At 44.6% G+C, this 24,181-nt stretch overlaps 2 protein-coding genes and 1 long non-coding RNA gene across 11 annotated transcripts in view; 2 read left to right on the forward strand and 1 right to left on the reverse strand.

Annotated features, from left to right (window-relative positions):
- The window catches only part of ZYX (zyxin), a 51,254-nt gene that overhangs the window by 12,247 nt on the left and 14,826 nt on the right, over nt 1–24,181 (reverse strand). For 2 of the 7 annotated variants that reach the window (XM_050331776.1, XM_050331766.1), the window contains exon 1: nt 462–624. The exons of 1 other annotated variant lie outside the window; for it this stretch is intronic. In XM_050331776.1, the coding sequence (XP_050187733.1) occupies nt 462–609 (148 nt within the window). In that variant the 5' untranslated portion in view covers nt 610–624. Of the gene's footprint in view, nt 1–22; nt 232–461; nt 649–16,578; nt 16,594–24,181 lie in introns of those variants that run through there. 4 more of the 7 variants (XM_050331773.1, XM_050331763.1, XM_050331775.1 and 1 more) reach the window with 4 other exon arrangements.
- On the forward strand, nt 135–10,780 carry LOC126648587 (uncharacterized). The gene is made up of 2 exons (XR_007630835.1): nt 135–265; nt 8,123–10,780. It is a non-coding gene; the product is annotated as an uncharacterized LOC126648587 (long non-coding RNA).
- Nucleotides 16,825–24,181, forward strand: part of FAM131B (family with sequence similarity 131 member B) — a 33,902-nt gene continuing 26,545 nt past the window's right edge. The window contains exon 1 of one of the 3 annotated variants that reach the window (XM_050331781.1): nt 16,825–17,163. In XM_050331781.1, the coding sequence (XP_050187738.1) occupies nt 17,136–17,163 (28 nt within the window). In that variant the 5' untranslated portion in view covers nt 16,825–17,135. Of the gene's footprint in view, nt 17,164–17,604; nt 22,325–24,181 lie in introns of those variants that run through there. The other 2 variants (XM_050331782.1, XM_050331783.1) reach the window with 2 other exon arrangements.

Raw genomic sequence — 24,181 nt, forward strand, 5'->3', positions numbered from 1 at the left:
TAAGCCGAGCGAAGAGACTCACCTCTGGGGGAGCGGGAAATGCCACCCCCGGGGCTGGGGCTGCCGGGGCTGGGGCCGGGCTCCTCCGCCGCCCCGGCCCGCCCGCCAGGAGAGGCAGCAGCGCCGAGAGGCGGGGGAAAGGCTGAGCCCCGGCGCTTCCTCTCAACTCGCGAAAAAAGCCTCGCCCAGGCAAAGTTGTTTGACCATAAAAGGCGCGAGGCTGCGCGCACAGCTGAGCTCACTCGCTGGGGAATGTGGCAATGAGGTAACGGGGGGACGGGGCTTGCTGGGGCAGTGGCCCCGGGCTGTGCCGGCTGGGGAGGGGGATGTTCTCTGCCTGCCTGCGGACGCGACCGAGACGTGTCTGTCGGGGTTTCCCACTGGTATTCTCGGCACAGACCCTGGGCTGGGCTCGCTGACTGCCCCCCGCAGAGAGCCCTGCTCCTCCCGCCTTCCCTAACCTTGGAGCTGCCCCCAGCCCGTGATTTCACTTCCAGTCGCTGAGCTGGATTTTCGGAAGAAATGCGGCGGCTCTGGTGAGTCAGGGTCCCTGCTGGCCTCTCCCTCGCCGGAGCCAGCTGTGAGAGCATCTGACTCACGCTCCCCCATTCTGCCAGAAATTAAAGCAAACATCAGATGACTCCACCGTTCAGAAAAGCGACTTGTTCTCCTTGCACTGGCTGCAAGGCAAACGCTATAAGCTGGTTTATATCAAATAGTATCCACAGGAATTGCTTTGTTGGATTGCCTGTGCTGCACATCGGTTTTATTTTTATCCCAGTGCTGGCTGTGGTTCCAGCCCTGCTCTAGAACGGGGACAACTTGACCCAGCACAACAGAACATGAAATTTTCAAACCCAGCCTTTGCTGTTTCTTGCTTCAAAGCCTCTCAGGAAGGAGGAGCACCTATAAAGACAGAATTCCTGTGCTTTGTGCAATCACTGTACTTGGACTTCGGAATTTGGTCTTAATATCAGGGTTAATAGCCCTACTGTTGCAAATGCCCTGGAGAATTACTGTATTTGGTAATGCTCAAGGGATTTGGGGTTTGTCTGCTCCTAAGACTTACCTATCAACACAGGCATCTTTCAGTACTGGTAACTTGCAGGTGGGTGAGTAAGCCACAAACCCCATCAGTGAGACTCCCAGCCTGCACTACTGCAAAATGCTCACATTGGAGACCTAGGCAAAGAGATTCATCCAAGGCTTAAGTCCAAATCTTTAATTTTACACATAAGGCTTGTACAAAGAGGTTATATCTTTTTATTTAACAGATGATACAGCTGGAAAAATTTGGCTCCCTAAGGGTTTTCAGTGTTACATACCATATGAAAATGCCACCCATAACAATGTGTAGCACTGAGGCACTCCTCACTCCTCTCTCTCCTCACATAGCTGCAATACATAGCTGTGAACTTCTTAGGCATATATAGCTCTTCTGTGGGTTCTAAATAATCCTGAAGTTACTGCTGCTTTTGTAGGCATGGCATCAGCTCTGTTACCTCCCATGATTAATGCACAAAGTAATTATATAGGATAAGGAAGGTATCTTTGTGAGGGGTCTTCTAACACTGTCACTTTTCTAGTGCAGTGAGTCTTTTTCCCTCTCATTCAGGTAAAGATGTCAGTGCAGAGCTAAAAAGATTTCATTGCAGAATTGCTAACCAAATTCTGGAACATCACAGCACCCTTTACACAATCAGCCTGACGTCAGAGAACTCTGCTGCTGTTCCCTGGGCTAGCCTTGACTCTAGAGGAAACAAAGAACATCTCAGACTGAGATTAAAAAAGTGCTGAGTGAATATGAAAAAAAGATCTGTGCTCTCGTATTTTTTGGTTACATCCCCATAAAACCAGATGCTTGCATGTTTGATTATCTCACCCATGTGGTGATGTTAAAAGTTCATGAAGGCAGATAAAGCGAAGTGAGAATAAGAAAAGCAGATCCTCTTAGGCATTTTGTATTAATTCCTCACTATGAAGAAACACATACGAAACAGATGTGTTTTGCAGGTTGCACATGTGAAAGGTAGACTTCTCAAATCAGAATATATCAGAATACACAGGGTGAAGATAATCTGATTTCATGCTTGCCATATAGTGGACTTAAAGTTTGTGCTTTTGTAATCAGAAATGAAGATGACTTTCCTATGTTAGTTCTGATTCCTCCGGAAAGAGAATTAGAATCTCCTTATGTTAGCAACCTTCCTTCATGAAATTATTTGCTTGAAAGACTAGACATTTTTCTGCTGCAAATGAAAATTAGAGCCCTAAGATGTACACAGTTGTAGTCACTCTCATTAGTTGAGGCAAAATATTAGTCCTGAAGAGGCATTTAGCTGTCTGGATACAGTGATGGATTAGCAGGTATACTTAGCTTGTGCCAGACCTTGTTATTTCTGGAATTAGCAGCAGTCCTCTGCATAAATCACTTTGTCTGTCCCATACCATGACTAAAAGCGATCTAATATTTTGGATTATATTGTGGTGTGAATGTTACTATACACAGTGGGTGAAGTGACAGCCCACTACAAAGCAGGTGTTGCAGGCATTTAGAAGATGAAGTTCTAGCTGGGTGCTTCTTTGAGGCAAGTGACAGGATGCAAGCCCCAGTACTGGCCATCAAATCAAAGCTTAGAAATGCTTAGAGTTCAAGGCACTCACCTCAGAGAGACTAAGTTTTAATGGAGACAGTTATAAAGAAACTTCACTGGTAATTCAGTCATGTAATGCAAAGAGTAAATAAAGAATAATGCCACACAGAAATGTTGTGGCAAATTCATATACTTCAATGGGATGAGGAGTATGCTAGCAGTGGTGAGGTGCCTATAAAATGAAAATAAAAATAGATGTAAGAGAAGAAAAAATAAGTCTTTGAATGCAAAAGGAAGGATTATATGCCACAACACTATCAGGGAACTAAACTTGTTGGGCAGAAGATCTGTTCTGATAGCCAGGTAGGGTTCAGGTAGCTGCAGATGGGATTCTTTGTGTTAAAAATATGTTTAATGTCAGAAGAAAGCAATCTGGAATGTGCTGGACAGGGTGCTTTAGTTATTAATAATGCAAAATGTCTGCATCTGTATAATTTCTATTCGTATCAACAGATCAGTTAGTGCCATTTTTTCTCAGCGTGAGTTAGTTAACAATTAGTGATGCTACACAGGAGTCCATGTTTTTCCTAAGCAGAGAAAAGTTCTGACTTATATCTGTGTTGAATCTCTGATGCTTTAGTCATATAACTTCTGTTTAGTCTAACTACATTTTATTGATTATTGTTAAGTTACCACTTAATAAGCTTTCCCCATGCTGTATTAAATGCTATGTCTGGGCCTACTGGAAGAGTTAGGAACATGTAATGGATCTGCTTTGGACCCCAGGCCAAGAGGTACAGATGAGGTTAGGCCTGCACTGTCCAGGGCAGGACCACTTGCAGCAAATTGCCTTCATCCATATGGACCAACAGGAGTTTCAGAGGGACTCAGTGAACTTGGAGTTCTTTTCCAACCTGAACAATCCCGTTATTCTATGTAATGCACCTTGGTAAGAGGACTCCTAAGATCTGCTGTGCTCCCAGAGCACAGCCCTCTCCTGGCATGGTCCTTGCTCCTGCCCTCAAGTGCTTTCTCCATGTGAAAGACTACATCTGGCATAGATTGTCACCTGCCATGGCTGCTGCTCACACCTTCGTGGAGGCCGTGACGTGTGCAGAGCTATCTTTCTCCTGACCAAACAGCAGTTTCAAGTTGGAGTGCCTTAGTCCCCTTGCGGGATGCGTGTCGACAGCTGTGTGCCAAACAGAGAGCTGTGCTGGGGACAGCAGAGCCTTAAGAGACAGCAGTCCTTATGAGCCTAGTCATCTTCCTGCATCTGTGAAACTGGCACACTGTCAGGAATGCTATTTGCAAAGGTCATGAATTGTGAAGTCCCTGAATGACCAGCTACCCAGGACATATATCTAGTGTGTCCCTGCTGCTTCTCTTCAAAGCACACATCAGAAGTGTCCCTCCCCAAGAAGAGAAGCTGTTTAGTAGTTACAGAGAGCCTCTGTGATCTCTGTAGGTCCTCAAATCCCACTGTGAAGGTATTGCATGGTACACATGCGCATATGTATGTACTTCAAAAGGCATTCCTCCCATACACATACAATTAGATTACCCTGACTAAAACACTAGAATAGGCCAAAAGCTGTAAACAGAAAAAAATCCAAACCCTTGCTGTGCCATGGAATGCTTTTTCAATGTGGCAAATCAGACACATAAAAGTAGGAGGGAGCAGAGGATCTCTGTGGTATGACCTTGGTCATGCCAGGACATGACTGGCCATCAGAGCAGCCAGGCAGCCAGGAGAACAAGGGACTGGGTGGTGTCTGTCCAGGGAAGAAGCTCAATTTCCAGCAAGGCTGGCAGGTCTTTCCTAGACAGAGCCATAGCAGGGGCTCCTGAGCAGGAGATGCAGCTCCCAGATGAATCACCACTGCTGTTTCCTTATCTCCTTCCACCAAAATTTCCTGCTGAGCTGCTGCCTCTATCTGCTTCTCAGCATGGCAGCAGGCCTGCAATTCCATGGCTCCTGGGGCTTGCTCACTGACAGGCTTCCCCTCACATAGTGCTCCCACACCTACTGCTCACTGCTGCTGGGCTCTGTGCCCGAGGAATGAGGGATGCAAGCAGGCTATCCCAGAGGATATCTCTTCCCTCAGGTGCTGTACGACCTGTTCTGCAACTCTGGAAAACTAAGAGATGGCTCCTGGGGCATGCCCATGTGTGTGGTTGAGTATGGATGGCCGCCAGAGCCCATTCTACTCGGAAAGCTGCCATTTCCACATTCCAAGGCACCCTTACCATTTCCTCAACTGTATGCCCCACCCATTGCCACCAGCAAGACAAGCGGCGACATATTTGGCTGTTCTGTGGCAAATATTACTGCTTGTCAGAACTGACTGTCAAAGAAACACATCTGTCAGTCTGCTAATTTAAGAGTTCCTGTGTGTGGTGCAAGCCTCTTTCCACCCGAGTGTCATGCTCTCATGCAGAAGTCTCCTTTCTTCACTCCATTACATAGTGTAGTCTTGTAAGCATGGCACAACAAGCCATGTCCCTTCCTACAAATGAGTGTAATCAATACACACAGGTACTCCTGGGTGCTCACTGTGTTGCATCCTGGGGGATTTTGAAAAAAAAGTCCCAGAAATAATTCCAGTATGTATATGTGTCGTGGGGAGGGTGTCACGTCTTGGAAAAAGGGTTCTTTCCCTGCATCCTCCCTGTGACAAAGCTGAGAGGCAAAAGCACGTTCTCAACTCTCTTGATATCATACCGAGCCTCCTCCTATGTCATACAGTAGAAGTTGTGTAGTGGCTTCTCAGGGAAGCATCTGGTGCAGCTGCTTGGTACTGGAGGGACAGAGATGCCGAGCTACAGTCTCCGTAACATTAACCTGGGACAGGGTCCTAATCAGTCCAGTCCAACATGGCCCCTTTCTATCCCAGTGCTGTTAATTTCCTTCATAAGAACTGGGGTAGCCAGATAAGTAGAGACAGGTTTGGAGAGTTCTAATTCTGTGTCGTGCACTGTGCCTACCAAGAGGTGCCATGCATGTGTCAGAGCATGCTGGACCTGTGAGTACGTTAGGCACGCACAAGCAGATTGCTCTGGTCAGGATGAATGAAGCCTGGTATAGTCCACACCTGCATTATCTATAGGGTGTGGATCCTGAAGCAAACTACCCTCTCAGAAAACCAAATAATTGGTTAACTCCAGATTAGAGTCCTGGCAAAACCTAGTATGTACACAGTATAGATGATCACGGAACCAAGGCCTGGAGCAAAGCAACAAACCAACCAAATAGACAATACAGGCATATGGTCCAACAGTCTGCTTGCAAAAAAAAAAAAAAAAAAAAAAAAAAGAAAAAGAAGAAAAAAACCCCAGGCCAAATGTTATCCACAAGCTGCACAGTAAAACCCCATTTGAGTACAGCTTTCCTTGCTTTCCAAAAGCAAAAGGTGTGGGGCTATATGAAGTTTCATGCAGTTCCCAGGTTTACTACATGTGGCTACTAGTACCTCTGCTAGTTAATTTACTGACAGTAAGAATAAAAGGATAACTATAGATGAGACAAAAATCTTTGACTGTTTCATGGGGTTGTCAGGATAATTAGCAGGGACTTGCAGTGGAGCCACTGCCTTTTCAGTGGCAGCTAGGAGTCTGTGACAACTTACAGGAGAGAGCTGGTTTTCAAGCAGAGTATAATTTTCAGTAGGTTGAAAATATAAGGGTGTGACAGGCCTTACTGAGGATCTGTGCTAAGTTCATTCTGTATGCAGCAAAGTGATCAGGCACTGACTGTTTGGGATAGGGTAGTAGCAGTTATAGGCCATCATTGCTAGGTTTTCTAGTCTAAGTGACACTGAGAGATCAGTAGCCACAGTTATGGTTCAAAATGCAGGAGAGGTCCTCAAAGTGTTCCATTTTTTTATTACCAGGTCATTGACTATTTGCACATTGGGTTCTCCAGAGGTGTGCTGGCATGGCAGAGACATAGCCTAAATTCTGGAAGAGTTGACTCTCACCACTTTTTACCGTCTGTCCCTGCCTGTCAGTCACAGATGCCTGGGCAAAGGCTCAAGACATACCATTATCTTAGAGGTCTTTTCCAACCATAATGATTCTATGATTCTGTGATTAAAAAACTCAGCTGTGGAAGTACATTTCTGGAGATGCATTTCCAAGGCATTCTTCAGCTGTCTTGATGAAGGTCAATATGACGACCATGTCTCCGAGGTACTTGGCAAACCTCCTGCCCATTTGCTTCCACAGCTTATGAAAGAAGTAATTTGGAACCTTTAACCTTATCCAAAGCATTCAGTTTCCATATAAACCACTTTAGATATGTATTTGGCCAGTTGCAATCTGCCTGAAGGTCATCTGTGTTCAGGCTTCATATGCAAATATACTTCTTCCCTGGGGTTCTTGAGTCCCAGGTAATGCCTGTGACAGTGCTGGCTAAAAGTTGGGAGCAGCAGGTAGCGAAAGATGTTTGGAAACTAAGCCAGCAGAATCTCATCAGGTTGCTAATGAAAATAGGCTCAGGTTATGAGGAAAGCCCTATCAAACCATTTTCTGCAGAGTGACTGATGGTTTCAGAGACAGTGTTAGTTGCCAAAAGAAATTAATGGGATATTTACAAAGCTATTTCTCCAGATTAGTGTTGCTTTTCTTGGGCCTCCCACCAACAGCTTTCTTCCCAACGCCTTGGAACATAGTGTTCAATGCCATGAAAAGGATTGCTGGGTCTTACCAGCAATAATCCTTTTGTTTCCTGTTTATTTGGCCTTTATGGACATGCTTTCCAAAACTGTATCATCCCAAGGTGGTCATTAAGCTTCTATTTTAAAAATATAAACCAAAAATGAGATCTGATAAAAAAGGAAGGCTATATTTGTTTGAAAACGTTTTTGGAGTAAACAAGAAAATAATGTGGATTAGTGTAAGGGCTTGGCAGATTTGAAACATTGCAAGAGCCACACATTACATCCAATCAATGTAGAGGCAAGCAGTGCAACCTCCGATGTAATAACATGACAGGGAGGGAGCCGCCTCAGTTCCAGTTGTCCACTTGCTTTGGGACACACTGGACAGCCTGTATTTCTCCAATGCAGTAAAATGGCTCCTATTTTGTCCTGATCCAAGAAAGAGGAAATCTGCATAGAGGTCCACATTTAAATGTACCTATGGGATAATATCTGTATCCATTCCCTCATAGGTTTCAAAGGGAGGCATTCCACAGGGGCTAGACTACATACTGCAATGAGTTTTCTTGAGGAATGGGACAAGTAAAGGGTAGAGGGTACAGTTCACCTGTGAAGAGTATGGATGAAGGTCTGGTCTGGTTGATGCTGTTCACTGTCTCTAACTCCTCAGATGGTATCACTGCAGACAGATATCAGCCCTTTGGTGCCAAAAACCTAAATTCAACATAATGACCTTCGCTTGCGGTCAAGATTAGAGGGACACTAAATTGTAGACTATTTTTACTCTTTAATGTTGCATATTCTCAGACCCCTGGCTTGGTTTTGAGGCTGGAATGACTCCCTCATTAGACTCATTTTGTCTTTCAGCTTACATTGATGAGAAACCTACAGTATGCTGCATCCTGCTTTGCTGTCTTACCAGATTATACCAGAGTCCTGGAGTTTCCATGTGTTTGCTTTTGACTCAAAAATTGTTATTCTTGAAATCCCTGCACCTCCAAGCAAGGAATGGAATTTCAAGTTACATGGTGCCTGAAGAATTCCACTCTCCTAAACATAGCAATTATTTATTTGACTTGAGGGACCACGAGACCAGAACTCTCCTCATCTACAATAACTTCAACTCTTTCTCCCAGCAGACAGTAAACTGAGAAAGAAATAGTAAATATGAAGGTATGATAAATGTTCTCTCACCTATTGCAGATTAAAAACAATTTTGGGGAGGTAGAACAAAAGAGCAGCCTTCTGTGAGAGGAGATAAAAGCTAACAGCCTTTGCCTTCGCCCAGTATTGATACATAGTATCTCCACAGACTGGGTGGTGCAACAACAAGTAGTATTATTCCAAGAGTTACCTCGTGAATTGCACTGGTGGATTTCTTTCAAGGATCAGCTATGGCCCCAATGGGTTTGAGGTTAGAATGCTCTTCTTTGCTGGGCTGCCTCTTAGTCAGAAGGTACCATCAGGATGTCAAGTGTTGCAAGACAGTAAGAAGAAAAGGCAGCAAGACAGACTCTTCTGAGATCCTGTTCCTCAAATTTCAGTCGAGAACACAGAAAGAAACAAGGTCCAAATGTTCTTATTAAGGTGGTTGTCAGCAGGGAAAGACATTAGACCTCAGAAGACTTTGAAACAGATGGGAATGGAAAGGTCACCTCCAAATAAGCACAGAGGGAAACATTTTGGAACCCACCATATTCCTTATGGACTGCAGCACAGTAGAGCAGAGCAGGTAGATGTATTCACATCTTCCAGAAACAGCAGCAAGCCTGACTTGATTCCAAAAATAGTTTGAGTCAATGTTGATTTGCCAGAGCCTACTCACAACAGCTGTGTTCTCTGTGTTACAGAGCAATTTCTGGAGATTTTTTAAAATGTGAGGGCCATTCTGTCAGTGCATGAGTGAACAGTTTAAGTTGATATTTTGCTTCAGGATACATTATACTGTCACTATTCCAGACTTAAGAATTCAGCAACGAGGACAGAATGACTAGCTTTTAAAATAAGAAGTACTTTCTTTGTTCAGACTTGCTTTTAAGGTTTAGGGTATTTTTGTATCTTTTTATTAAGATCTGTAAAACTCCAGAAGCACATTGCAGGAAAAAAACCAAATAAACAATGTATTTTTAAAACTGTGAGTATCCACAGTTTCTCTGAGCTTCTAGTCCCCCATCTCCAATATATCAAAGGGAGAGAGTGAGGAGACGACAACTGATATTTTGTAAGGCTAAAAATATTGTGTCTTTTTACATAACACTGAGAATTTAAAAAGCACATTAACTGCTTGCAGATTATTTTTAAAAATGCAGCTTGAGCAACACCACTAGTATAGATTCAACTGACATTTAGCAGAAGTAGCTGCTGTATATTTCACTGTTGGGAAATGAGACATTCAGTAGAGAATTAAGTAAATGTTTTTAAAAAGCCAAAATAAGACTCAGACTCCATCAAAGATACCTGCACACTAACATACACCTCACATTTATGTCATGGGTGATGTCTGTTTCTCTAATGCATATCAAGTAGCCTTTTTGACCCTCCCTTTTTGACACCTCCTCAGACCTTCCCTCTTGGCACTACCTACCTCATGGTGAGGAACCTTGACACTCTCAGTGTGACTGCCAGAGGTTCAACAAATTCCTTTTTTTTACACTCCTGGAATTTCCTTTCTTTTTTCCTCCTCATTTGTTAGCATCTGCTGAGCCCTTCCTGGCAGGGAGGGAGTGGGAAGGAGTGCCTTATCTGAAGTTACTTATCTTCCCATTTCACTTGCTGCTGGAAAAGCCCCAGGCCATGGCAGAAGAAACTGGAATTTGAGAGCATGGCCCAGAATACCTTCAGTCTCATTCTGTGTGTAGCAGGCATTTAACCGGTTTAGACACAAGGTAAGGACATATGAGGATGCAGAATAGATTTATGAAAGACATTTGCCAGAATGGTGTTGCTGAGTGGGTGAAGTTTGTGACAGATGAAGCAGACTTGTTAATTCTTTGATACTGAGCTGCAGTTCCAGAGAGCAATGGTTCTCCATGCTCAAATGGAAGATGATGCATGATCACATGCAGTAGGTCAGTGTGCTATAAAGGCATCAGAGAAATGCTAACAGAGCAAGCTGCACCACCACAGTTCCAGATGGCAAATTCCTTTTCTATGTCTTCTTTAAAGTTCTGAAATGGGAACTGTATGAAAATGAGATCTTAATATACATAGAACAGAGCGTGACACTTCTGCATGACTCTGGATAAAAATCAAAACATGGATGAAGATGATGAGAGAATATTACACTTGCTAAAAACCTGCAAAACAGCAATGTTCGGAAAAACTCTGAAGCTACAAATTCCTAAGAAAAACTAATGGAAGGCAAGTATCAAGATAAGTGAGAAAAGAATGGCAAACACTGAGTATTGAACATTTATTTGTGTATCAATATGTCAAACCCATGTGTTATACAGAGAGCTGATCACATTTTATTAAAACACCACCAAATTAAGCAAGGTCACATAACAGTTATCTTGTAGCAAAGCATGCATGTGAGTCCTGTCTATTGTTAGATTACAGCTAGCCCACTGCCTGCCTGTGCTGTATGTGTTGGGATGACATACCTCGCCACTGCAGAAATTCTTAAAATTTGTTTCAGAAATACATTTTTAAAGAATCTCGACTTGCATTGAAATGAGTGTGTTTTTAAGGTATCTGGCTAACATTAAAGTATTGAATTCCTCTGAGTAAGACTGTCCTTAATTTGGGACACTCCGTCAATGTTCAGTTTCCAGTAGATCATGCCAGGATATACAAAGCATGTGTTTCTGCTTTGGCAGCACAGGCCAATTTGAGAACTCACCATGCAGGGGGAGAGGAAAATAATGTTTTGGCACTCACTATTACCTCTCTTCAGCAATACGGGACAAAATACCCGGGAGGATTTTTTAATAAATATACTATTGAGGTATTGATTATTTGTATTGATTAGTTCTGTCTCAGTACTGAACTAATACGCTCTCCAAGAAGTTTTTCATGAGCTGTGGGTGCAGGTGGAGTAAGATCGTGTTTGCTCAGATGTGAGTGTAGGTAAGCATGAGCTTATATCACAATGTGCAATGCAAACATATCCTACCTCTCTCCATCTGTTGTCCCTTCTAATCTTTAGTTGATTCACACAGCCTCAAATATTTTCCCAGTTGAAAGGACCCAGCCTTTCACTTATGTCAGATAAGTTGCACCACTTTCAGGATCTGAACTACATTGACACTGCTTTTTTTCATTCTTTAAACCTCATAAAAAGCCTTTCTGTTTGTCTCCTGCACCAAAGGAGCTCTGAACAACTGTATGACTCATTTTGCTATCTCATTTCCTTTTTGGTCCACATGAAAATCCTATCAGTAGCTAATACAGCTTGATGTAGAATTAACTCTTATGGCATCTATCCATTACTTCTATGAAGCAATTACTGAGATCCCTGCCAGAAGTAGCTTTTGCTGGGGAATCCAAACTGCCAGTGGAAGGAGGCCAGAAGAGAAGCATATTGGAGCTACAGTCCCTGGAGGATGACTTCTGCCTCTATAGATCTGAGACAGATACTATTTTTGTAAACATCTCCTACTTGTGAACTTCATAGGCCTCTGTATATTTTCCACAGCTGAAGACACATCTTGCAAGAAGCATGTAGGAAGTTTCTGCATGTCTTTCTGGGATAGTAGTTGGTCACACGATATTACATAAGGATTTTTAAAAGCATCAGAGAAGGAGAAGAAGGTGAACATTCATTTTTCAGAGCTTTTTCATGGGAAGATAGACATGGTTTCCAATGACACCACTGGGAACAGGAGTAGACAGAAGGCAGATGTATTTGGTGGTTGGTGATGTTTACTTGGAAGTGGAACATTAGATGGCAAGATTTATACTGGTATTTTTTTCATTTTAACTGGTTTAAGTGGTACCTTAGGGAGATAACAGGGGCACATTACCTACTGTGATATAATCTGCATCCCTGATAATTAATTGATGAAAAGAATAAATTTACTCAGCAGGTATGACAGTGACAATAGCCCTGTATTTTATAAGCAGTGTTTCTTAGGAAGATGCTGTTCCGGTATTTATAATTTATAAGATCTGTATATTTATATAGAGATATAGGGAACATTTGGTAAAATAGGTTTAATGTATTCATCAATGGCTTATAGAAAAGATAAACACTGCTGAACAGCTGTCTCTTAAAACACAAACAAGAAGTTAACAATTTACAGCATAAGCCAGTCTCCAGGTTTATGATAGAGGCCTCAGAGTGGGTTTAGAACAAGTTGTTAAAAAGTATACTTGATGTAAACCTGCCTTACTCTCTGCTGTTACCAGCCCCTCTACCAGGCACAAGATCACTATCTTTAGCTTTGCTGGAATTATGTTTTCCTCCCCACTCATTCCTGCTCAGACTTACAGTGACCACTCTGTCTGAATGCTGGGGGTGGGTGGTAAGAGACCATTGGAGGCATGGGTGCTCGTCTGTTCCCAACTTACCTTAGCATTCAACCCCAGAAATAGCTGGTCCTTGCCTAGGAGCACGTGCTTATTGAGTTGATTATGGCATCTCAGTTTCTCTGTTGCATTCAGGAAAAAGGTGCTGGAATGGAGGAAGGAAAAGGTCAAAGGAGCTTTATATTGCACTTCCTCCAGCAGCATCCTTGACCTAGTTTGGGCAGCACTGAAGCTCTGCAAACGCAAGTTCCTAATGATCGTGACCCACAGCCCCACAACAGGTCAAACCTCCCTTCTCTTTTGCCCAGCATGCCTCTCACAACAGGGGCTGTGGAAGGGGAGGTCTACAGCTCAACAGTAAACAGAGTGGCACATAGTTTCATCCATCATACAAATAATTTAGGAGGTTGCAAGTGGCTGTTTTCTACTGTTCCTTCCTGTGAGATACCCAGCTATGTTAAGGATCAAGTGTCTCTCTAGACACTTAAATATCTCTCTCTCCCAAACCTGTACAAAACCTTTTATTTACAAAGATCTTTCAGACCAGCATTTAAATCAGCACTTATCAAAGGTATTTTGTACACAATTTCCTACCTGAAATTATAGCCTCATTGTTTAAGAAAGTACCCATAATGCTTAGAGAAAATACTAAGTGCCTGTCAAAGTGTATTTCAAAGAAAATAAAACCATTTATTTTCTGTCATTTACCTCCAGTTCCTTGCAGAAGCAGTGGGAATACTGTTGCTCAGGAAAAACAAGGACAGAAACTGTGGGGAACAGTTAGATTTATGCTCTGTTTCAGTCTGTTGTTCAGAGATTCAGTCCTGTCACTTCCCTCCTAGGTGATAATACTCATGAAACCACATATTTCTTCAGAATGTAAAATATTTTCTTATGCTACTCTATGATAAACATATTTCAACTGATTTTAGAAACTTAGTAATAACTTTGTTAAAACCTAGAAACCGTTCACTGATGATGAGCTCCCTATTGCATAGAACCTACTGTACAAAAGAGCCAAGTAACTGGGTGAAAGCTGAGATGATAGTCTAACAAAGTCTTCTCAACTTCTAATAAGAATGAAATTTGCTTTAAATATGGAGATTTATGTAAACATGGTCCATAATAAATAAAGGTGTGACTAAGAACCAAAGGATGATGAAGAGTCTATCCTTTCATTAAACTGACTATATTAAAAATGGCAAAGTATGGCTGTAGGTGCCAAGACAGGTATTGCTTCCAGCAGCTAAGTGATATTGATTATATATTAAAAAAAGGAAGGAGCCTGAGGGACATGTGAGGCAGACACAAGACAGGCCAGTAGTTCTGTGGAGCGAATGAATGGACACTTGGGTATAATCCTCCTTCTCTTCAGTTCCTTTTTTCTGCTGTGCATGTCTGACACTTACTTTGCAGCAGTATGGGTGCTTGCCGGATCCCTATGTAAACTATCAGCTCACTAAAGCATCAGAAGACAAATCCATCAAGAACTGGAAAGCAGCTTTTCAGGCAGGGTAAGTGCTAGGACTTGCCCACCTGCCTGTAGAATCACAGCCTGAGGCAGAAGTCAGAGCAGATGTAAATGATATTGTAGCTTAATGAAAGGAAAGCCAAATGTGCACTTGCTAGGACCTGGGGTGTGACTTTGAGCTTGAGATAAAGTGATAGACTAGCTAAAGCATCACTCAGGGGGAATAAAATAAGAAGAGTCAATGTGACTTACCTGAAATCTTCATTTCAGAAGAGACCACTCACAGTGCAGAAAGCAGGTTCACTGAGGAACAGATTTAGATTGGGTGGGTGGGTGGGCGAGAGAGAGAGAAGGGGATTAAGATGAAACCAGACTCTCTCTGAACAGAGGAAAAGGGATTCCTCACAGCTGTGTCAGTAATACATCTTCTCAGGCCAGGATGAGATGCAAATGCTGTTTGGTGGAGTTTGGTGAAACTCTTAAGGACAGCTGTCCTGATCGATCTGTCCACAGGAGACTGCAAACACAACAGCTGGCTGGGCAGCCAAAAACATTTATCTTAAACAGGACTTGTGTCTTAATATACCACTCTTCCCACTGAAAGTTGCTTTTGTTTCCCCTTCCCTTGCATTTAGCCTTCAAAGTCAATAAAGATCTGCTTTTTAGAGGTGGTGAAACACCTCTGGTTAACATGAAGCTCTGATAGACCTATGGTTCCCTGGTATTTTTATAACCCGGGTTTCAAGTGTGCAGATACGTTGAGAAAAGTCTCTTTAGTGAGTCATTCAAAAAGACTAGATGAAAAGTGATAGGTTTGGAAATACATGGGGGAGGTAGGAGCGAAAAAGGAAAATTTTAGTCAAGGAAAAACTTCACCCTCAGCAGAAATCTAATGTGTTGTACCCAGTGATAAGCATTACAGCATCAGAGCAGACTGGCCTCAGGCACCCAGAGAGGAGAAGACTATGATCTCCTACACGTCAGCAGTATCATGTTCATCATACATAGTACTATCTTCGATACCATAAAGAAAGGAAAAGATGCAACAGCTGCATATATTCAGACAGTGCTTTTTTTCCCCCTGCCTGCATAAATTTCCTTCCTATATAAATTTTAGTTTGTATGAGTAGACTTCCTGCCTATTGTTTCAGAGGGTCAGGCAAAATATGATATGCTTAAAGTCCTTTTTTTTTTCTTTATTTTTTTTTCCTTCTTTAGGCTGACTCTAAGTTGTGAATGGGAAAATGAATGGACTTACTTATTCCCTGGTACTGCTGTTAATGAGGGCTGTTCAGCTGTCTTGAGTGACTTCTCAGCAATGCTGACAAAACCTGAATTTTCCAGGCCCAAAGATAAGATCAAAATAGCTCATTTGGGATCAACGAAATTCAATTTGCCATTAACTAGAGATGAGTGGAAGGATGCTGACGAGATCAGAGAGGCTTTTGGGGTGAAGAATACACAAAGGACCAGGGAGAAATCCTGAGCATTTCAGAGAGCGGAGGTGGAATGAGCAGACTGAGAAGAGACCGTGGTGGTGGGGAAGTGGGCAAGGAGAACACTGCCTGTTGCTTGAGCCATCAGCTGAGGAAGAATTTGGGCTGTGAAGGGAGCTGACCTAAGCACACCTTCTCCATCTGCAGAGATCCCTCCTCACTGCCATGTTAGCGGGGAGGACGTGGAAAAGGCCTCAGCAATCATCCTCAGGGATGAGTTTCCTTCACCGACCTGCGGGGCCACGGGCAGAGAGAGGCCGGGCAGCGCCGCACGTCTGCGCCCCGCGGCCCCGAACCCCGCAGCACGGCCAGGGGCAGAAAGGGCGGGGAACACCGTCCTCCCGCCCGAGCTCGCTGCTGGGGCTGCTCCGCGGGCCGCCCGCCCCTCGGTGGCTCCCGCAGTCCCCGCGGGCAGGGCTGCGGCGCGGCCGCTTCCCGGGACCGCACCGGCACCGCACCGGACCGCGCCGGGCCGGCTGAGCCGGGCGGGAGCGCGCCGGGAGCGCCCCAGGGGGGCTGCCGGTAACTGAGCCGGGTCCGCAAGTGTAGTTACCGGGAAAACCGCGCCCGCCGCCGCCTGCCTCCATCCATACCTCCATCCTTTCTTCCATCTCTCCCTCTATCCCTCCATCCATCCCCCCTACACCCCTCGCTGCTGCTGCTGCTGTTACTGCTGTTGCTTCTCACGGGGACGGAGACAAACCCGCCCTTCTCCCCCTGTCCCCACCTGCTCTACTGTCGCCCCCCGCTCCCAGCCTGCGGCACCGCCCGCCGCTCACCTGTGCCCGCCCCTCCCCGCTCCGCTCCCCAGGCGGGCGGGAGGGGCCCCGCGCCGCTGCACCGCCCGCCCCCCGCCCCGTTCCATCGCCATCCCGAGCCGCCCGCACCTGTCCTGTCCCGTCCTGCCCACTCGCCCGCCCGCCGGGGGTCCCTCGCCTCGCCCCGCAGCCGGCTCGCCCCGCGCCCCCCGCGGGCAGGAGGGGCGGCCCGGCCGGCGCTGCTTCCCCTCCCCGGGCCGCGGAGGGCGGCAGCCAATCGGCGCGGCGCTGCCGGGCCGGAGCTGTTTACCCAATCTCAGCCCGCCCCCCGTCGGGGAGCCGGGAGCGCGGAGCCGGGAGCGGGAGGCGGGCGGGCGGCGGGGGCTCGGCGGCGGCACCGGCGACGACGCGGCCGCGGTCGGGGAGCCGCGCGGGGCGCGGAACAAAGCGCGGAGGCGCGGCGGGGGCAGATGACAGCCTGGCCCGCGGGCTCCCCGCCCGCCCGGCTCGCCCCGGCGGGGGCACCCCGCGCCCGTACCTGACCATGACCCCGCGCCGGTCCCCGCTGGGCCACCCCGGCATTTCCCGCTGAAAGGACTGGCTGCTTTCCGACCTCCACTGCTCCCTACCTTCTCCGCCTACTCGCTGCTGAGGCTGCCGCCTCTCCCCGGAGCCCCGCCGGAGTGATGGGCTGCATCGGATCCCGCACCGTGGGTAAGGCGTTGGCGGGGACGGCGCTAGAGGATGCTCGGGCAGCCGCGGACCCCGCCCGGGGACCGACACGACAGCCCCCGGCACCGTGGGTGGCGGGTCGCCCCTCGCAGCCCCCCTCCTGGATGCCCGTCCAGCGCCATTAGCTGCGTGAGACCCTTCCCCACCTCCCCCTGTGCCCGGTCTCCGGTGGCGTGGCGGAGCTCCGCGGAGCCCCGGCCGCTGGCCTAGGCGCTGGCAGCGCGGCGGCGAGACGTGCCCGGGGCCGGGGGGTCGTCTGCCCGTGTCACCCGTGACGGAAGGTCGCGGAACATGTGGGTCAGTGCGGCGCCTCCGGAGGAGGGGGTGGGAGCGGGGTGTGCCGTGCCGTACCTCCCGGAGCGGGATCGGGATCAGGCGGACGGCGGCTGCATCCTTTGCTCGGTAGCGGTTTATTGTTATCCGAGGATACATAACATTGCATGATCTGCACGTCTTCTTCTCTGCCCCTTCCCCCTACGTAGACTTCAATGGAGAACAGCAAACAAATCTGAATCCCATCCCTCTCGCAGAGCCATTGCGAGGGGACACAGGGAGAGGGATCGCATCCTTCTAGTGGGCCACGCACATTTTACAGCAGAGGATCCCAAGCCTTTAGGCTGGGTAACCCAGCTCTCCCCTCCTACACACATGCAGATACCAAGAGATCCCTTGATCCCTAAGCAGAGGTCTCTACAGGTAAAAACAGCATTCTGGGCACACTTTCTTCCCTGCGGGAAAATTTTTTTCTGTGCAAACCACAGGTACAGTCGTCAGTTATGGGGAGGTGTATCATTCAAGACACCAGAAGAATCTCTTGAGAGCAGAGTTCATTTGGTAGTACATGTCTCTCTACCAAGTCTGTTCACTAAGCACAGGGGCACAGTGACATTTGTGGGAAAAGGAGACCTCTAAGCACGACAGAGTTGCAGCATGTCCCCAGAATAAATCCGAGGGGCTGTCTCAAAGTCTGGTGCTGTGACACTTGTCTCAATGGGAAAGCCCTTTGTGAGCACTTACAGGGAATCTACTCCTGCAGCAGCAAACGTAAACTACAGAATCCAGTTTCTACGTTTGGAATTAATTTCCATATCTAACCTATGTCTCTTAGTGTTCTCAAATGTCCTCATGACATAAAGAAATCTCTGACATCTTCTGTAATGTCCACATGGCAATGGTCACTGCATTTTTCAAGCTCACCTGGATCTCTCTCTCTATAGCATATCAAAACACACATTGCCTCCACCTCCTGCGTTGCCCATATCCCTCACACATCCACACTGCCGAGGACATTATTATCCTGTTAGCTGGCAAATTGTCCATGTGCCTTTTATTGATGCATGTCTGAAGTAGCAGTATTAATTCTTGTTCTCTCTTCCCACACCTCAACACTCTTGAAATAAAGAAAAAAGCATGGATCTAGTAGCACCCACTCTCCACTCCAGAATATAGTTAAGCTGTCATACCTCACCACACAGGTATTTGTTCCTATGCATGCCAGTGTTTTTATGGTCTGTGACTTGAAATCTGCGTTACAAAAAAAAACCCGTTTGTATAATTGAGCTACTGCAAGTATCATTCTCATATGAGAATATAGTTATATAAATATTTATAAATGTTATACAGATATGTGGGCCTAGATGAAAACACAAAATAGTGTCTATGCATTAAAATGATGATGGGATAATGATAATTGCAGACTTTGTCTGCCAGTTGAGGTCCTTAAATACAGACCTTAATAGTATAGATATTGGACTCCCCGTATGATAGCGACTTTTTGTTGATGCAATATATGTTCATTCTAGGTGGTAATAGCACAGTGGACATTAGGGACCTATTTGTACAGTTAACTGAGGAATTGTTCTTGACCCAGTGTTACGAAGGTGTGTGCTGAGAGGGATTGCACAACTCTGATTCTAATCTCCGTGGCAGTCAAACAGGAATGTGGTAATAGTGCCTGATGCCTTTTTGTGTAAAACTTTTATGCTGCTTTGCTTTAGTAGGGGCTTCATCTGTTCTCAGTCCTAGAGGCTGGGCTGAGTGAAGATGGGACCCTTGAGTTTATTTGGACTCCTCCACCTAAGGAGTTTTGTTCAGAACAAATCTTATTTGACAGCCTAGGTTTTTCACTCCAGCCTTCCTGAAGTTATAGAGAGGATTCTTCAGACCTGTTTTGGGAAATCAGTGCTTTAAAGTACTAGGTCTGAGCTCTAGAATATGGTTGGCCCTAGCACCCTAGCATGAGTAGAGCTTTGTATTCTTGCTGTATAGTGTATCTAGATTTTTGCCGAATTAGTTTCTGCAGAGAAATAGATCCTAAAGGTAGAAGAAAGGTGGTACTCTTGTGTTAGCTTTACCTTGAAAATTGCATGTGGCAGATTTTGAACTCAGAACGTGAGTGGTTTTAATTAGTGATAGAAAGCTCATAATCAGTCACATTTAGTTTATTCACCACACAAGGGCCAGTGCAGGATTGTGCCCTGAGCTCGCTCCAGGCCTTTTTCCATTCCAATTTTAAGCAAGCCACATGATTTCTTCATCTCCCGCGGGGATGTTTTACTATGATCTAGTTAGATGTCGTAGTTTGCACATGTTTAGTGATGTGCAACTTTACATTTTCTTTCCCAAATATGAGGTTTCTGGTTATTTCTTCCTGGGGAAAAGTAATTGAAAGGGTCGTAACAGAGCAGCTCCATATGTGTTAATTTGAAATAGAGTCGTATAACATCTTCTGGTTTTATAGAGGACACACACAATGGTAATGATCAGATTAGGATTTCCTGGGGTATGGAAAAAGCTAAAAAGTGATCTTAACAGTCTAAGCTGATATCCAGTCACCTTCTCCACAGCTGCACCCAGTCACATCTGAATGTCATACGTGTGCTTTGTGTAACATGGCATGATAGCAGTTACACAATGAGCATTGCAGCTGGCTTCTGCCTCTGGTAATAGCTACAGATCAGGTCTGTGTATTGGTGATACCCTATCATAGTTCTTAAAGTGCTGCCTAGCAACTCTCATCATAGCTGAGAGTCAGTTTCAGGCAATGTACAGAAGGTTTTCACTGAGATTGCTAGACAGTTAAGGTTGCAAAATCCAGCTAGGAACTTGCAGATATTTGAGTACCAACTAAATGTCAAAGATCAGTTTGATTGATGTCAGTAACTGAATTAGCCAAGTTTAGGATTTCAGGTCCGCATAGATGTCTGAACGTATTGCAAGTGTGCCTTTGACCACAGCTTAGACATCTCCTAACACTGGCTGTTCTGACTAGCGTGGCAAGATTTCTTTTAATTCCTTGAATGGATTTAGATTAATAGAAAGCTCAAGCCTATTAAGCTCAAGATTGCTCTCTGTTTTTTTTCCCAGTGTCGTCTCTGATTTCTTTCATGTCTTTGCACAGAAGCCTGCAGCAAGCATGTTTTTTGAAGTGGTGTAAATTGGTGGGAAAATATTCCAAGAAATTAAAAACTAATAGTACTTTTGGAGTGTGGGAGAAGAGAAACTAGACATGCTCACACTGGGTATTGGGATAAACTTTTTGACGGTGAGGAGTGTCAAGCATTGTAAGGGGTTTCCCAGAGAGGTTGTGCAGTGTCCATTCTTAGAGGTTTTCAAGACCAGACTGGATAAAGCCATGAATAACCTGGTCTAACCTCATAGCTGACTCTGCTTTGAACAGGAGTTTGCACTTCAGGAGGTGCCTTCCAACCCAATTATCCTGTGATCCTGTGCTTAGAATCTAAAGCCTGGCATGGTTGCCTTTCTGAGTCAGGTTGGACCCATTGCTTTAGTCTTGTTCTGCCAGAGGACCCCGGGTCTTCTACATATTGTTAGTACGGTCCTAAACGTTCCCCCCATCACCACTTTCCTGTAACTACTGAGAGTACTAAAATCCCTCACCATGATAATCCTGGTTGTCAACTGAAGTCCTCCCCATGTGTTTTTGCTCTGGCAATTTTATAAGAAACAGCCTGAGCAATAGCTAGGCTCATGCACCAGGTTATCAGTTGTTGACCATGCGGACTGATAAAGGCAGTGCTTTTCATTTTTCAGTCTCTAGGTCAAATCTGATCGGCCAAAGCTAGCTACCTGGCTTGCTGGACTACCCTCTACAAGGAATGTTCAGCATACTGCAGAGGCAGCAGTACATACTTTCTACGTTTCTTTCGGACTGGATGTTCTATACTAAGTGTAAATGGGTGGCTCATAGCATCCACAGCAGGAGAAATGGAGCCAAAGATCACCCACTTCTAATCCAACCACTTTAGATTCAGCAGAGTGGGAGCAGGATAGGAGACTGACAGGAGAGGGGTAAAGCAGCTGGAGCAAGCAGTGAACATCCCCTGCATTTTTCTCCTTACTCATGCCCCCCACAAATCTGTAGGTGTGTGAAGTGAGATCTGGAATGGTAAGTGTAGTCTACACACTTGGAGTGTGAAGAAGTGAGAGATCCAGTCTGAATACATACATCATACATATCAAAAGGCCTGGTGTCCAGTTTCTCCCTCCTCCACCTTCAACGTATGAGTGAATCAGTGAAAAATAGAGGTAGAAGCCTCAGAGAGGAAATGTTAACGCAGAAGGAAACTGAGTCATGAAAGTAGGGATATATTAATTTATTTGCATGCACACAGGTGGAAGGGGAAGGAGTACAGAGGTCTATGTAGACACTGCCACTTCATAGGCAGTGTGGGAATACGTGGAGATGGGCATCTGGATATATTGTTTCTCTCTTACCCAGGGGAGAGACAAGAAGAGCAGAGAGACAAAGGGGATACCTTTCCTTCCAGATCAGACTAATTTGAGGTTGTTCTCACTTCATTACTCGTATTTCTTCCAAGTCTGGCTTTTCCACTTTTGAGCAGTTCTCAATCTGATCACTTTAAAAACTCAAGTAAAGAGCTCAGGGGTAAGAATTTGTTTCTGCCAGTAAGGATCTGAACAGAGACCATCTCCCAGACCTAGCAGCCAGTTGTCATGAAGAGTGTACAAACTGACAATCTCTGAGACCTCTCTCTCTCTCCTCAGGGTTTCTGAAACATAGGTGGGTTGTTTCAAAGTTGTTTTGGGGAGACATCTAGCAAATAGCATGATTGCATAAGCCTGGCTTTATAAGGAAACCGTACTAAAAAACGTGGGCAAGGTATGTGTGTGTAAGCAATAGTCATTAGTATCAGAAAGCAGCCTTTGGCATGTTGCTGATTGACCTAAGACTTCTTTTGTGTGTATGTGTGTACAACAAATGTTGAGGAATAGAACTCAAGGACAACATACTGACTTTGTGAACTCATACCGACAGTAATATAAAAGAATTATGAAAGAAATTACATAGGAGCTGGTGAAAAAATGGAAGTAACAAACAGTTTTTCCTTGGCATGATAGAGCTGAGAGTCTGACTTCTATAGACTGATGTGTATTGAAGCAGAAAAAGTGAAACTAATCAGTAAATATCGTAGGTCTGTTTTCTTGGGGGAAAGTAGAAAAAAATAATTTTCAGCTTGCTTAATAAGGTTAAGCTCTCCAGCAGTAAACAACCCTGATTTTAGACTGGTACTTACAACAGCCAATTCAAGATAATTTGCACTCCACAGTTTTTAAGCACTTGGATAAAAAATCAAAGCTTTGTTTTTAGAAGTCTTGAAACAGTGAGGGAGAACTTGAAGTGAAAAGCTGGGGTGTTACTACAAAAAAGTTCTCTGAGATGACCTAGGTACTTAATTTTGTCAATCTGATAAAATTCCCAATAAAATATTAGAAGGACAATATGTCAGTGAGAATGGGTTATAGAAAACAGATCTTGTCAAACTAACTTAATTTCTTGACTTTTATGAGACTCCCTGCAGCCAAGTACTTCTGTGATAGAAGTACCTTTACCTACAGCCATGGTAATGGAGCTAAAACATGAGATTGGTAAAAGATAAAAACATGAATCAGTTAGCAATTGGCTTAGCACCACATGATTCTCTGACTAATAATGTATGAATACAGTACATTTTAAGGGCATCAAAATTCAATAGATAGCAAAATAGTGGCAAAGAAAGAATCACTGTTGAAAAACTTGTATTCTTATGTGAGCCCACATCTCTCAATGCGGTTGGCAGTACTGTGTGATTTTAACATATTGCTCAAAATCCTAAGGGAAATCTAAAATACTGATAAACTTGGTAGAATCTAGAAAGACTGGAAGAACTGCTAAAAATGAAAGTACAAATGAAAAGAATAAATCACTGATATGGAAAGTTTGATTCATTTTGAGTACTGAGTCCTGACAGATGTGTGTGTTTCAATCTAACCAAATATATGTTCATATATTTAGTGACAGTGTGAATAGTATTTACAGGACCAGAACCCTATGTTAGAAAGCCGTCACACTAAAAAAGCTTATAGATATCAGAACTGCTAATCAGTGAATCAACAGCTACTATTGTGATGCTGCAGCCAAAGAAGCTGATATTGTTCTTTGATCTGTTGACAGATGAATATTGAACAGGAGGAGAGAAGGGCATCTTTTGTCTGCATTTGGCACTTGCAAAAATAAATATTTTTCATCTACTTTGTCTAATTCTATTATTATCACTTTGAGAAATACTGCAAAACTGAAGCATGACCAGAAAATAAACATGGAACCCTGAATAAAAACTTACAGAAGTGACTTGATGACAGTCTTTAAATGTTTGAGAAAAAAACTACCTCAAAGTCATCTGACTCTTCAACCTAGTAGAAAACTGTTAAGATGTGATGGAAGGATGTGATACATTCAGACTGGAAATGAGGCAAAAATCAAGTGGTAAAGATACTGAACTGTTGGAATAATTTACCAAGAGTTGTAGTGAGCCCTCTGTCATGTGAACATATGCAAATCAAGATTAAAAAAAATGCTCTAGTTCAAGCATAGCAGCAGAACATATAATTAACAAAGGGAACACCGTTAGCCTCTCTTTATTTTAAGGAGGTCAGATTAGATGATTGGGATGTTTCTTTCTGAGTTTAAGCTACAAGT

Source organism: Myiozetetes cayanensis, unplaced genomic scaffold (genome assembly GCF_022539395.1).
Source record: "Myiozetetes cayanensis isolate MyiCay16 unplaced genomic scaffold, myiCay2020 scf5-8, whole genome shotgun sequence".
Taxonomy (NCBI): domain Eukaryota; kingdom Metazoa; phylum Chordata; class Aves; order Passeriformes; family Tyrannidae; genus Myiozetetes; species Myiozetetes cayanensis.